The sequence below is a fragment of the Labrus mixtus genome, chromosome 20, assembly GCF_963584025.1.
Source record: "Labrus mixtus chromosome 20, fLabMix1.1, whole genome shotgun sequence".
Taxonomy (NCBI): domain Eukaryota; kingdom Metazoa; phylum Chordata; class Actinopteri; order Labriformes; family Labridae; genus Labrus; species Labrus mixtus.
In genome coordinates this window covers 6,983,277-6,997,806 of record NC_083631.1, presented here as the reverse complement: position 1 = coordinate 6,997,806, position 14,530 = coordinate 6,983,277, and the positions used below count along the sequence as shown (strand labels likewise).

Sequence of the window (14,530 nt, the reverse complement as noted above, 5' to 3'; positions counted from 1 at the left end):
CTTTAAACAGTTCCCGAGTGTTTGTACTGTGCTTTAGTATTATTTTAGGGATAACATTTTTATTTCTTACCCCCCAACATTTGAACGCAAATATGTCTTCTATACGGTTTGGTTGCTGCATGCACAGGTTTACCGAAAGCAATTTGGTGCAACCTGATCTTAGGTGGGGGTTTCACGGTGCAGCAGGAGATTACCCTGCACGTTAGAACAAAGTTATTGTTCTTTCTTGTCGTTTCCCTTCATTAAATTGCTCTTAGATGTATTTTTAGTTGGATAAATTGAGTTTAAGTTGAATCTAAATGTGACGTAATGTTCAGTAATATTTGCAATGAAACATCTGGTGGAAATTTCCATCAGAGGGCTTTACTTTTTGCATTTGGTTATAACTAACGAAAAAAAAGTAATTGTGCTGTATTTATATATCTTGTGCTTTTTCATGATGATGTGGACCTGTAGGTCTGAAATAAAGAATATATATTTCATGTAACGTGAGACATTTTGTGTTTACTTTCTGCCACCTGTAGAAGTCACATCTAGTTCCATCTTATTTGATCATTTGCTGGTGAAAAGATTAAAGAGCCTTAATTATGTTAAGTAACATGAACAGATGACCTCTCCGCGCAGTCAACGCACGGCAGCCTTTTGTTTAATTCTCTGGCGGCACCGTGGCGTCTTTCACTATTGAATAAAAGCTTGTATCTCCGGTGGTTTGTCACTGTCAACCTTTCCTAATTCTTAAACCGGTGCCAACTTGTTAATGGATAGATAGTCAGATAGTGTTCTGCTGCGAGTGAGAGAGAAACTCAATCAGCTTCCCCAAACTGGGCGTGAAAAGTAGGAGGACACCGGATTTTGTTTTACCTACAAACCCCTCTGCATGATGTCATGCGCCATGTTGATACCTCGCAGACTATACTGTTACTGCGCTGATCATTTATTCATTGCTTAGGTTCTTTACGAGGCTCACTGCTGGACATATAGACGAGCTACTCTCTAAGAAGTCACTCTATTCTTTTCAGTGTTCGTTTCAGAAACAAGAAGTGATTAAATGGAGAGTGTCTGTTTCTATCTTTGTTACTCTATATATGCTTGAATGTGTTCATCTCTAACACACAACCTTTAGATCATTTCATTTGAAAATATTTCCCAAAGTAGTGATCAGTTTAAAAAAATAAGGAGAAGCTGAAATGGAGATCACAAGATTTTATCTACATATTAAAACATACTGAAATATATATACATATATACATATATATATATGTGCCTAAAATATCTCATTTATTATTCCTTGTTACCCACTGACACTACTAAACTAGGTCTTCATAACCAAAAGACTGGCTCTTCTGTTTGGATGTTTGAGGTGTTACTCCAAACCAGTAGCGGTTCTAGACCACTTTTACTGAGGGGGCCAAACTGGGGCCAGTTGTTTTGTCAGAGGGGACCATTAAACCCAGGTGAAAAATAGACAAAGATAATCACTTTAATATATATATATATATATATATATATATATATATATATATATATGCCAAATAACAGCGCACATCATTAAATAACACAACATAAAATACCATGATTTATATTTGTTTCAGTAACAGAATTAAATACTAGATTGTGAGTCAAATACGTGTGTATATGTTATTAGGGGGGCTCTTCTTTTTGGAGGGGTGGCCACAGGGGGGACCAAGCTCAGTGTTACAGGGGCTCTGGCTCCTGTTGGCCCCTGCCTAGAACCACTCATGCTTCAAACAGGTGGAGGTCGTTTTTATAGTCAGATGAAGACTTCAATAACGTGTCCCAACTCCTGCTGTTCATGGTCATAACTCCATCTAGTGGCAGAAGAGGGGAACTGCAGAGAGGGAAGCTACAACAAACTGTACTTTTACTATATCCATTATTTCATTATGCCTATAGATGTGTAGTTATGGGGCACTAAGACACATTTTAGGTCATTTTGAGTCATTTTAAACTGTAGTTGTTTTTTTTTTCCATAACAATGTTCTTGTTTTTATTTATCTATTTACACATGTTTACACTTCCCTAATCAGAGGCTGGACTCAATTTAGAATCACTTTTCGGCCTGTGTTCATCAGCCTTCTGGTAGATTTCAATGTTGCATTTATTTGTTTCAGTACTTTTAGTTGTGTATAAACTATTTTTTCTTTCCATAGAAATCTGCAAGTAAAAACTCTTGCACACCCTCACTTTCAATGGACTGACTTGTCAGTATGCTCATAAGTTAGACAGTGTACAATAGATTGCATGCAATTTTCTAAGTTAATTTTAATTGCTACTTTGGACATGCATCTTCTTTTTTAGTCCCCAAAGAATTAGCTAAGGAGATTAAGCCTATGTTTCCCAATTGTGTTGATTACAAGTGCTATGGACATTTTACACCGAGAACAATGGGATGTAGGTGTGTGCGTGTGTATGTGTTCGTGTGTATTTTAATTGTGTCTTATTTATTTTATTTTTATTTTTATTGGATCCTGATGAGAAACCCTCTCTCATTTTGTTTGCACTTCTGTTGTATGTAATGACCAAAAAGCTTTGAATTGAATTGAATGATGGAGAAAACAACAAAACAGAACAGAAACCCCATAAGACCGCTGTAAAAGAAGATTTATTCTTTTTTACCGTTCGTACCTGGAAAGTGCATCATAAATTTTACAGTAAGCAAAATTCATTTTTAAGACATGAACACAACCGAGCGACATTCACAACCATCATTTTTGGACAGTGAGTTGCATAGGAGGAAACGTCTCTTAAGCAAATGTATAAAAATTATTTAGCCTATATTCGGATGAAAAGGGGGGAGGTTGACGTGGGCTTTGTTGTTCCATCAGAGCAGGTGTGGTTGGTCAGGTGACATTTATCCCTTAACCACGGCTGAAAACTCTGCGTGGAGACATGAGAGGGAGACAAAAGGTTAGAGAACACAGTAACCATGCTGTTTGCGTGAAAAGCTCGTCATCATTGACCCACCATCAACGCCGATCTTGCCGTCACCGTCGGAGTCACCGGCCTTGAGGAAAGTCTTGGTCTCGTCGTCGGTCAGTGCGCGTGCATCTGCCTTGAAGTTCTGCAGGAACAGCCTGTGATTGGACAGAGGTGGTGGTTAGTTCAGGGACCAGAAAAAATACTTTTGGGTAAAGAAAATGTTGAATGGACTGACATCATTTGCATAATATTCACTGTGAACCTGGATGTCTCTGGTAAGACTTTAAATAAAAAAAAAATCAACATATTACCCTTAACTTAATTCAATGAAAAGAGTAAGTTCAACTTAAAAAAATGTAGATCATTTTGTTCCAATAAAAGCAGCCTATAGCGTCTTTGAAGTCGCGCATGCGCCTTAGGACTATTAAAGCTGGCTAGTTTGGACCTTGGGACGTTTATGTAAAAAGTAGCATGTGCCATCTGCGCGAAGATAAAGTTAATGTTTAACTGCGATTACAATGATTGAATTAATAAAATGGATAAAAGTTAAAAGTTGTCATTAATGAATTATTCAAATTTAGAAATTTGGTCCGAATGAGAAACGATAATTGGATGTAGCTGGCTGAAGGTCTAAGCCTGCATGGCTCTGTCCAAACGTGTGCAGTGTGTCCTCACAGCACAACACATCTGAAGTATCTGTTACATGCCCTGGTGAAAGGGCATAAATCTCTACTATTCAATGCACTCACTTCAGCTCATCCTCCTCAATGAACCCACTCTTGTCCTGGTCGATGATCGCGAAGGCCTTCTTCAGTTCATCTCCGGTCTTAGCGGCCAGACCGCATGCCTTGAAGAACTTAGTGTGGTTGAAAGTTCCAGCGTCTGAAATGAACGTCAAGTTGCTGTTAAAATAACACGCACAGAGGTGAATCTAGGATCGAAACAAAAGCAGCCACAAGGGGGCTGAGAGGTGGAGAGTCACCTTTGCACCCAGCCAGGGCTGCAGTGACATCAGCATCAGCCAGTACACTTGCGAAGGCCATTGTGATCTGCAGGAATAAGATACAATCATCTGTTACTGCCTGAATGTATGAACAGATAATCACATTGTGTTAAAGTTCACTGCCTATTCAAATATGTTTTACCAGTCATGAGAAATACTACACTGATTTAAACATAAAGCCCCAATCCATCTTCTGCAGAACAGTACAGTCTTATACACTTATTAATGTAGTTTAAAATGCTGTTAGGAGTTCCAAAAGCAAAAAAAAAGTCTGGATTAGAATAAAATCATTCGATGTTACAAAAAGAAAAAAAGATTCAATTCCTCATTTCTCTGAGTGGCTCATTCGATGTTGCATCTCCAAATCCCACAAAACAGGCTTGGATTGACTTTTGTTCTTATAATTCAACCCTACAGATGAGCTCTGAGCAGTAATCCACGTCTTCATGCAGCAGGATGAAAACCGAAGTCCACTTTACATCTGTTTTAAAAATCACAGTTTTCTCAAAGATGCCAATAATGGAGATGCTGCGTCTCGGATCTGTCCTTCCCCGTGCGCACTCACCTGTGCTGTTTTTGCTTTGTAGTCTACAGATGATACAGACAAGACTCCGAGTCGACTGCAGTGATCTTCCCGGTGCTCCCGGTGACCTTTTATAGTTTCACTCTATGGAAATCTGAGGCACAAGAGAACTGACACCGCCTGGAAGGGGGGTGGCGAAAATCCTGTGGCCGAAGAGCGGTCTATTTTGAGTTTCACAAATGAAGACGCTTAAAAGGTGCGTTTGAAGAAGTCTTCAATATGCCCCAATGCTAAGAATAGGCCTGTGCATTGCTGAGGAGGACGAATTGGAAGTGCTGCTGGCACCACACTGCCGTATTCAGGAGGGTGGGTACGGAGCATGCATGCGCTGGAGCTGGCGTAAGTGGCGCTAATTGGTTCTTTTTCCTCTTTTCGTGTGTTTGGACCATTGTATTCATGCATTTAACTTAAATTTACTTTCAGAAAGACAGTCAGAATGTTTAAAAGTAACCCTTTTGCTTTTAAAAACTGATTTACACCACTGATTTAATGATTTATATAAGTACATTTTTTAGTGTTTTGTCAGATTTAGCCAGCATCTTGGACCTTACAGCACATTAGAGCTATAGTGCAAATTATAATCCCTTTTTATAATCATCCAAACTAATCAGAGAAGACTAAATTCTTTCTGGAAAAGCTTCTCTTGAGTTGCTGTTTGCACAAACCCCTTGTGTTTACAATTCCATTTATAATTACTATCATTAGAAGGGATTAAGAAGGGTTTTTTTAGTTTTTTTTTTAGTTTTTTTTTGTTAACCCAAAAAGAAAAGTCAAATAAAAGTAAGGAGATTCTGGATCTCTTGTAATGCTGTTATCAGTTTGACCTGCAGGGGGCAGCCCTGTCTTGTAGGGAGAAGGTTAGAAGAGCCTCTCTGTTTGGTCTGCTGGTTGTTGGTAACGAGCTCAGAGTGTTATCTGATAGGGTTGAGGGTTTACATATTGCTGACTTGCAGTTTGCTGAGCATTCTCAGGATCCCATCCTCAACTTGTAATCTGACTTAAGTATGACTGAGGCTGAGGGATCATTTAAATGCATTTATGTGCCAACAAATTGTGGCACACTCCAAATACTAAAAGAAGACTGAGAGAAAACATTGATGTTATTTTTTTCTAGCCCCTCAGACTTCTGAAAATCTGCATCTCTGCACCAGATTCAAGCTGCTCAAAGTTCCTGCTGATGCAACAGTGGCTGTTAATAGCTCTCCTGTTGCCACAGCACATCATCTAATTGACTACGCAGCAGTTGAGACCTTGGAGCAGAGCAGCTTTTTTTTTCCCTTATGTGTGACAGCTATCCATTTCAAGCCTTCCCCGAGCCCTGGACGTGTGCTAGCAAAGCTTGGGGCCATTCCCTCTGGCCTTAGTCCAGCTGAATCCCCCTCCCCCCTCCTCCCCCTCTTATTAACCAGTGATCTAAACAAGTATAGAGCATCCTTCTAGTATTTAAAAACCCTGGAAGGTTCCTAGAGCTATATGTCAACACATTGAGTTGCAAAAATACACCAAAATGAAAAAGACGAGGGACCTGAAGGATTTGATTTACACCAAAAGAGTATTTATTCCTGGTTTTTCACTCTTCCTCAAAAGTGCAGATGGTGTTTTACAGTTTGCACAAGTCATTTTTCAGAACATATAACACACCTGTAATATATTACAGTAAAATATGTGTTCCATGCTGAGAAATAATCCACAGGCAACTCATAAATAAGTAATAAAAAATATTCTTTCAGCTGATGAATACTGAATCTTGCAAGGAGTTTCGCAGTTCCATGAAATGAAGTGGATCTTGGTCAATGGAAATTTATGCCTTAACAAGGGCAGCGAACTCTGTGAAAGTAGAATGAAACTGCCATTAGTAGGGAGCAAAATATGGTTGAGATTCTTATATGCGATCGTGTCTAATTGGACCCGTATTCTGACTGAGACTTGTGGGAAAGTGAATGGGTGTTTTAAAGTTGTCCCACAAATTCAAAGATAATGTGGATATGTGATTCTCACCATCAACACCGATCTTGCCATCACCGTCACTGTCTCCAGCGGCGAGGAAAGCTGCTGTCTCCTTGTCGGTCAGAGCTCTGGCACCAGCAGAGAAGTTCTGCAGGAACAGCCTGACAGGTGGGACGAGAACAGCATGAGTCAAATATATGAACATCTCACACTTAATTGAATGGTATGTTGTAAATCCCCATGCAGAATGGGAAGCATTCAAAGCATTCAAGAGATGATATAGCGTGTCCAAAGTCAAGTCTTTAGGGAGCTAAATGTTTAAAAACCTTCAGGCTTCATTAAATGTGATCTTTCTTTGGTTTATTTAGTGCATTAAGTGTGAAGTCTGAGTGCAGCATTCAAGACCGAGCTCAGACTAAATGTTTAAATAAGAATTAAAATCAGCTGTTGCCTCTGTTAAAGCTAAAAAAAAACCATTGCAGGATCATTGGATCTGGTGCATATTTTGGGCTTCCTTTGCTTAAGTGTGCATTCCTCAAGTGTCTTACTTCAGCTCCTCCTCCTCAATGAAGCCGCTGTTGTCCTGGTCGATGATGGCGAAGGCCTTCTTGACCTCATCTAAGGACTTGCCGGCCATGCCGCATGCCTTGAAGAAAGTCTTGTAGTTGAAGGAGTCAGCAGCTGAAACACACATTTTAACACGGTTAGCACCCGAGGGGGGGGGGGGGGGGGGGGGGGGGGGTGCTGCATGATCACAACACAGGACTAATGAGTGTTGATGTGAGATGATGATTGTTGCTGTAGGTTTAGGTTACACATTTAGAGAGGGAGAGAGGTTCTGTGATCTCAGACACTTTGGAGGTGTTTTGAGCCAAATGTGTGTTTTTGCAGAATTTGAAATAATGAGTATTAAAAAAAAAAAAAGGTGCAGCGCATTAACTTTATGAATGTTGCACACTAAGTGAAGATGTTGAAGCTCACCTGCGCAGCCATCAAGGGCGGCTTTGACTTCAGCAGCGTTGAGGACACCGGCGATGGCCATTTTTTATTTCTGAGGGGAGAGAAAGAGGAAGACAGTTTAGAAAAAAAAAACATCACAAATCAAAAACAGTAGTAGTCAAATATTGAAATGCAGAGACGTCAAAGAAAACCATTTGAATGACTGATGTTTTAAGCATCTTAGAGGTGGAACTAAGATGCGAGAGAGCTTGATGTGCTTCTTTTAAAGTGAGTTCTCCTCCATATTTTTAAATTCTAATGTGTTAAACAGCATCTTTAGGTCTGAAGACTTAAGTTAAACATCACATATTAACTTGCTTGTATTAAATAGAGCCTCTATTGCTTAATTAAATAATTCAAAGAAAGGCACTGGTAAGCATCTTTAAATGTTAAACTATCAGCCTTTTAAAGCCCTCTTGTCTGCTTAGATCATTTGTAGGTTTTTAGACTGTACTAGTTAGTTGCTTCCTGTTTTGTGTGGGCTAAAGAGCTACTCTTTGCCAGCGGATGCCTGATCACACACAGGCCTGACTCTGTATCCAAACGCTGCTCTGGCACTAAATAGATGATGCTCCCACTGAGAGGCCAAATCAAGGCAGCATGAATCACTGCCACCCAAACGTGCTGCAGTGATGTCAAACGCGTCGATAGCTTTGGCTGTGTTTTTTCTTTGGATCATCCGGATCATGTCAAATAGATGCATTTTTATCATCCATGGATCCTTTGCAAATCAAGCGGCCACATTTTGGCCTCCCCTTTGGCTCTCATTAAATCGTCCTGAGGTCCGAGTTGTTTGCTATGTTGGTTCCAATTCTCTCTCTACAGTTATAGTCCACGAGGATCTCCTGATCTGAGTCCCTTTTTTCCTCCCTTGTAGTGCAAAGTGCCAGAAGCCAGTGCGGTCTTTGCGGGGCGCACTCTCCACTCACCTTTGAGCTGCGTTGAGGTTGAGGCGAGTGAAAACCAAGGCGGACTCGAGTGAATGCCCCAAGGAAGCTTTCCCTCTCGCTTATATATCCTCGAGCAACACCATTTACAGAGCTTTGAGTCTCAGTATCAGATACCAAGATGCATGGGTTTCGAAAAAATGTGTCTACTAGCCTCGACCTATTTTTAGGTGAACAAATGAGGATGCTACCATGTGTGAGGAGGCCTATAGCTAGACGTGTGGAAACCCGAGCGGGCTCCACTTGCTCTCTGACTTCACTGCACTCAGGAGATTTACGGCCAACATTTAAAATGCTGATTCTTATGTCGCGAGTTTCATCCGAGAATATCAACGAAATGAATGGAAATGTGCGAGAGTGAAAACACTGCAGCAACATGGTTCATGTTCCTTGTTGTGGTTTGTGAGAAACACTCAGGCCACATGAATGAGCTCCGAGGGCTAAATTTAACTCCTCTTCACTTTCACTGAATATTTAATTCACGGCCTTGCGCGTAATTGATCACTCTGTAAGGCAATAGCTTATTAAACCACTTAAAAGTTGTAAATATAGTATTAAGATTGGCTCGGTTACTGTATTGAGAAACACTCAAGCTTTAATGCTTATCACTTTATTATTGTAATTAGAAAAGAGACGCATTCCTCTGTGATAACTTCATTGTTGGGAATTGGTGTGTTTTAGATCAAATGTTCCAGTTCATTCACACTGAACCTGCAGAGCTTCTTTCCAACTTAACAGAGCTTCACTTAATATGTGATCTTAAATATTACCAGCAGGTACTTTGCCTGAATTGCCTCCAAGCGGCTGTACATAAGTTAATTAACATGCTTGCCTTGTTGTGTGTCATGCTTAATTGCACTCGGTGTTATGTGTTATTAAGAGTTGACGATGCATTATTGGAGGCCAATAATAATAATTTTTTGCATCTGCAGGAATGTGGTTGCCCCATCGCCCTGAGATGTTCTCAGATGGTAGATATTTGCAGCTTCTGCCGCTCTGCAGTCTTGCGGCATTAGCTGTAAACCTCAACCATAGGTTACTCCATAAGACTCCATTACTCAGGGTATAGTGAGTCGAGTTTCAGACGAACCCAGCGACCTAACAGGGACCAGACTTTTGGGGCCTGCACCTCCCGTCGGATCCCAGTCCTTAGTAGGGAATGTACCAATCATTCGGACTATTTCTTTCTGCGTGAACAAGTTCGCAAAATGTTGACAGCTCGTTCCTCTCTGACGCGCTCACATGGCGCAAAACGCAGCGCGGCTCTCTCACTGAATGGTCACATCGTGAACTCTCACATCTTTGAGGACTTTTCTGTATGTTGTAAAGCCTCGTTGGACTGTTTGTTGGTGGGGTGTCACCTCAGATTGTCAATATTCTGGACATTTAAGCCAATGCAATGACCATATTAACCCTTATCAGCCATTCTCTGGGTTTTGTTTCAACCACGTGTACGGGGTGTCCTTGGAATGGTTGAAATCTCTTGCTTGTGCAGAAATTTGGAAACTGTCCAGTAGAAGGCAGTACAAGTCATAATTAAGGAAAATGAAGAGAGTCTTTGGAAGAACCAAAAGTTCTCTTTCACTTGAAAGGGGGTTGTGCAAACAGTATAAAGGTTTAAGTATATGTTAGTGTGAATGGTTTGTCATTCTCTCATCAACTCTGAGTGTACATTGTGACGTATAGGACAGATTTAAGGTTATAAGTTTCTCTTTAGAAGTAAATCAGAATATGAATTTTATTACCGTCAAAATAATGTGAGGAAATAACCCTTTTCTGGGGTTGAAATGCTACCAGAGCCCTTAATGTCTGTATCTATAAAATAAGGTCAATACTCAGCATGATTGAATATTTGAACATCTGTTTCATCATATATTTATTCCTAATGATTTCCTGCACGAACGTGTGTATACGTCTCTTAAGATCCTCTCTGCCCTTACTCTCTAACATTTCTTCTAAATGTTGTCAGGGTACATGCAGCTCAGTGGAATAAGTGAATTCAAACCCCTGATTATAACAGATGTCCCTCCATTAGTTTAAGACTTAATAAGCGGAGGTGTTTACCCTGCCATGTAAGAAGAAGAAAAAAAGACCAGCACACCGTGAAATCACATGTTCACTCAATTTTAATAATTCAATCCAGGTACCTGATTGATTCAACACACACAACTAATATCCAACAAAAGCGGTCAGTCCAACACATTTATTACACATTATTGTTTCACATCAACAGGGAGAGCAGCAGGCAGGAACAGAACATCTGAGGTTTCTTGTCTTTGCATCAAACAATCTGGACGGTCTTGATATCCATGAGAGGTCCATTATTTAAAACAGGGAGGGGAAAGCCGTGGTCAGATGTGTTGATTCTCTTTATTTCAGGATGTCACAGAACTCTGAGGGAGAGAGAGAAAACATCGGCTTCAGTCGGAAATCATGAAAACTTAGTCAACAAAACCTGCAGATTTGTTGTATTGCCTGGTTTGAGTGCATGTGTTTTTTCATAGAGTGCAACTTCAGCACTGAGTAATGGACAGCTCCTCAGCCAAAACAGCTCTCATTCTCATCTGCAGCCAGCTCTTACAGATGTTTCACTAACACCCACCTTCCATCCCGATCTTTCCATCACCGTCCTTATCTCCTGCAGCCATCAGAGACTTAGTCTCAGCTGCGGTCAGCTCCCTCGCCCCCGGGAAGAAATTCTGCAGGAACAGCCTGATGGGTGCATCAAAAAAAAATATCAGCGATAAGTTCAGCCTTATGTCTGTGTGGACATTATCTTTTCTGATGACATTTTTCTCCCCCTGTAGGGCCTTTCTCCTTGACTCACACACAAGACCCCACCCCCCCATCATGTCTTACTGAATTCATTCACAGTGGAAATGCTCCCTCCATTCACACACTGACCTCTGCCTGAGGGCCATGACACGGATGTGGGACTCATGCACCAACACACTTGCACACACGTCTGTATCCTTGCTTTAGCCCTTAAAACATACTTACACACACACACATACACACACACACACACACTCGCACATCCTTTTCTTACTTTAGCTCCTCCTCTTCGATGTATCCACTCCTGTCTTGGTCCAGAACTATAAACACTTTCTCCCCCTCAGCCTCAGACGAGCCAGTCAGCCCCACTTGTACAAAGAATGCCTTGTGGTCGAAGGTGCCTGGAGCTACATGGGGCAGAGAGAAAGGAAGAGAGAGAGAGAGAGAGAGTGAGAGATGACGAGCGCAATAGACAGAGAGGACAGATGCAGAAGTGAGAGGTCGATCCCCAGAATGACAAGAAAGCGAGAGTGCGAGCGGCTGAAAAGAGCTGTCGCATGTACTCATTCGCTCAGATGACTTTCATTCTTCAACCGGTGACATTTACCAATACACACCCTGTAGCGCATCACTGTCTTTTGCCATTAACGGGGATGTCATTATGCCATTGAAACAGTCAAAGCGCACTGAGTATTGCCTATGGGTCTAATGCAAACTAAATGTTAAAAGCCTTTCTTTTCTTTTTTTTTCAAACTATTCCAGTTGAAAAGAAAAGCTAATCTGAGATGAGTTACCTCCATGTAAATTATTAACTGAATGACTCCTTGAGTTACAGTACAAACTGAAAGATTAACAGTCTTATATGAAAATTAATAACAGTATGAAAAGAGAGACAAAGAGACACCTCTTTAAAAAATGCATCACAAACCGTCATGTGATTTTTATGTTTTTGCTTCGCCTACTTCCTCACTCCTTAAAAAAAAAACGTTAAATTAGCACCTTCTTTAATTGAGACATGCAAAAAAAGTATACAGGACAAATGTCAACGTTTGAAAGTTATCTGTTGTTGAACTTAAAGAGGGGTTGGGGTTCTCGGATAAAGGGCATGTAAGCACTGACATTTGGTTTCCATTGGAGCGGTGCAGCTGAGTTTGCCTCCTCATGCAGACGTAATTGTCAGAGATAAATGATTAAGTGCTCTGGGATGTGAGAGCTTGTGAGATTTGGGCTTCTCTGTGTGAAGGCTCAGCACAAACACGATGGTATCTGGGTGGTAACAGCTCTCCTGCCACACAGCTGCCTGGTTACCTGCAGGCTTCCTGTCCCCACTGTGAACAACACATCATACAGGTATCCCCTGTGGGAGTCGGTGTGGGCTTGTCTCTTTCGCTCTGTATTACATGAATGGATGTAAAACCGCTTACTCTAAAGTATGTGTTAATGATCAGTTGCTTGTTATGTGTGTCTCCTTGCATGAAAGTGTGTGTGTGTGTGTGTGTGTGTGTGTGTATGTGTGTGTGTGTGTGTGTGTGTGTGTGTGTGACTCACTTTGACAAGCCTGGACCGCAGCCCTGATGTCCTCGTCGCTCAGCATCCCTGAAAATGCCATGGTCCTCTGTAGCTGCCTGAGGGATACAAGCACACACGCACGGAAGAAATGTAAAGTGACAGTAAATGACACAGGTGCAGGTGTTTTCAGCTGTCAGGTAACAGTCCCTGTCAGTTACAAACTATCAGAACTTTAGCTTTATCATATCTTTATGTTTACTCTGCAGGTACATCTGCACTTTAAAAAACAAACAAACAGGCAGAGTGTAACCTATGTATCAGTAGGGCTGTACCATTTTGTCAGCAAGGTACAACAGCATTAACAAAATCTATAATTCATCATTGTTTTCTCAAAGAGAGAAATAAAAACACGTATCATATGAAATTTTAATGATGTAAGAATTATCTGATGGTCAAAGCGTATTAATGAAAGAAAGGAGTGTTTTCTTAACTGATAAAGTTGTTGCAACTTGAAAAAAAGCAAACACGCATAAGGTTGGACATCCATGTTTTGTCATGCATCTCTCTTTTAGAGCAAAAATACTTCAAGGCACAAACACCCCATCCACACAACTGCCAACCATCATCACACAAACACATGAATTCACAAAAAAAAAAGCCTGGCACCTACCGTGCTTCGGGTGAGGTTTGCACTGTCTGTGACGATGATGTGCAGATCTCTGCCTCACTTTATTGCTCAGTGTCTAAAAAGCCAGCGACGCTCTCTCTTGCAGCTTCGTGATCCAGAGTGCAAGAAGCAACCTGACGTATCTGTCCTCAAACCCAGGAGATTTCCCCCACGCCACAGAGTGCATCCTCCTCCCCCTTCATCAGTTAATCAGAGCAGATAATCTTCTTACTCGTATTGCTTTGAAGACCAAAGACTCAAAAAAACTTGTAAAAATACAATAAACAGTATTACAATCTAACCTGATAACCTTTCATATATTGTTTAATCAATGCATTTTTTTTAAATCATATTTTATCCACTGCTCCTGCATTAACTACTTATTCTTCAACAAATTCAACTAATTATTTTTTTCGTCAACAACCGAATTTCCCCCTGGGATTATTAAAGTATTTCTGATTCTGAACTTCACATTAACATTGATTTAGTAATTATAATACTAAACACATAGCAGGTTAACTCAACAAATGTGACCAGCAGTGGTCTTATTTTTTATTTTTTTTATGTCATTAGGTAAAAATGTAAAAACGCAGTTGTCATTTTTAAAAGTTAAGCTTTATATAATAAAGGATAAATAAGGGGCTTGAGTTGTAAACAACAAAACAAACAATCTGTTCATATATTCTCATATTAGGTTTAATCACACCTCATACAGAAAACAAAGGTGTGCAAGACATGAATGTCATCAAAACGACTCTGGATAAAGCTGTCTAAACTTTGAATCTTTCCATTTCTTACATCTTACATCAACTATTATTATTATTATTTAATTTGAGTTGTATTTTTGTTCCCTTCGCTATTAGTATACATTTATAGAGAATATCATTTTTTTCAGTACATCTAATGCCAAGTAATAATCATATTTACTGACTGGTAATGTAAAAATACATTAAATAAATCGTGTTGCTTCAGCCAGACTCACTGCTCCTTTTAAAATGACCAGATTCACCTTTAAACATCTCTACTGTAGTTAAAGGTTGACCTTGAAACCTTGATATAAACATTTACCGACAGGTCGTATTTCCTTGATAGTTCATCACATGGTTGGCAAGTGAAAGGATGTAAAAAAAAAAAAAAGCTTATTTTTGAGACAGACAACT

The 14,530-nt window shown here is 40.3% G+C and overlaps 3 protein-coding genes across 3 annotated transcripts; all 3 read right to left on the bottom strand.

Annotated features, from left to right (window-relative positions):
- Positions 1–2,604: 2,604 nt before the first annotated feature.
- LOC132954182 (parvalbumin beta-like) lies at positions 2,605–4,662 on the bottom strand. The gene is made up of 5 exons (XM_061026672.1): positions 4,509–4,662; positions 3,923–3,989; positions 3,690–3,822; positions 2,986–3,095; positions 2,605–2,898 (listed from the first exon to the last, which is right to left on the bottom strand). The coding sequence occupies exons 2-5, from the start codon at positions 3,981–3,983 to the stop codon at positions 2,873–2,875; spliced, it is 330 nt and encodes a 109-aa protein (XP_060882655.1). The 5' UTR covers positions 3,984–3,989; positions 4,509–4,662; the 3' UTR covers positions 2,605–2,872.
- Positions 4,663–6,059: 1,397 nt separating this feature from the next.
- LOC132954181 (parvalbumin beta-like) lies at positions 6,060–8,491 on the bottom strand. The gene is made up of 5 exons (XM_061026671.1): positions 8,402–8,491; positions 7,455–7,524; positions 7,022–7,154; positions 6,525–6,634; positions 6,060–6,353 (listed from the first exon to the last, which is right to left on the bottom strand). The coding sequence occupies exons 2-5, from the start codon at positions 7,513–7,515 to the stop codon at positions 6,328–6,330; spliced, it is 330 nt and encodes a 109-aa protein (XP_060882654.1). The 5' UTR covers positions 7,516–7,524; positions 8,402–8,491; the 3' UTR covers positions 6,060–6,327.
- A 2,036-nt stretch (positions 8,492–10,527) lies between these two features.
- Positions 10,528–13,556, bottom strand: pvalb5 (parvalbumin 5). The gene is made up of 5 exons (XM_061026673.1): positions 13,374–13,556; positions 12,743–12,819; positions 11,469–11,601; positions 11,022–11,131; positions 10,528–10,812 (listed from the first exon to the last, which is right to left on the bottom strand). Exons 2-5 carry the CDS (start codon positions 12,801–12,803, stop codon positions 10,790–10,792), a joined length of 327 nt encoding a protein of 108 aa, XP_060882656.1. The 5' UTR covers positions 12,804–12,819; positions 13,374–13,556; the 3' UTR covers positions 10,528–10,789.
- Between the last annotated feature and the right edge of the window lie 974 nt (positions 13,557–14,530).

Bases quoted from the DNA above. Each gene is read 5' to 3' on its own strand.
- pvalb5 (XM_061026673.1), bottom strand. From the start codon at position 12,803: ATGGCATTTTCAGGGATGCTGAGCGACGAGGACATCAGGGCTGCGGTC. The intron at 11,132-11,468 runs GTAAGAAAAGGA...TGCACCCATCAG, and splicing joins ATCGAAGAGGAGGAGCTAAA to GCTGTTCCTGCAGAATTTCT. The intron at 10,813-11,021 runs GTGGGTGTTAGT...TCTCTCCCTCAG, and splicing joins TGGAAAGATCGGGATGGAAG to AGTTCTGTGACATCCTGAAA.
- LOC132954181 (XM_061026671.1), bottom strand. From the start codon at position 7,515: ATGGCCATCGCCGGTGTCCTCAACGCTGCTGAAGTCAAAGCCGCCCTT. The intron at 7,155-7,454 runs GTGAGCTTCAAC...TGTGTGTTTCAG, and splicing joins CGCCCTTGATGGCTGCGCAG to CTGCTGACTCCTTCAACTAC. The intron at 6,354-6,524 runs GTGAGAATCACA...CTACTTTCACAG, and splicing joins TGGCAAGATCGGTGTTGATG to AGTTCGCTGCCCTTGTTAAG.
- LOC132954182 (XM_061026672.1), bottom strand. From the start codon at position 3,983: ATGGCCTTCGCAAGTGTACTGGCTGATGCTGATGTCACTGCAGCCCTG. The intron at 3,096-3,689 runs GTGAGTGCATTG...GTCCAATCACAG, and splicing joins ATTGAGGAGGATGAGCTGAA to GCTGTTCCTGCAGAACTTCA. The intron at 2,899-2,985 runs GTGGGTCAATGA...GTCTCCACGCAG, and splicing joins CGGCAAGATCGGCGTTGATG to AGTTTTCAGCCGTGGTTAAG.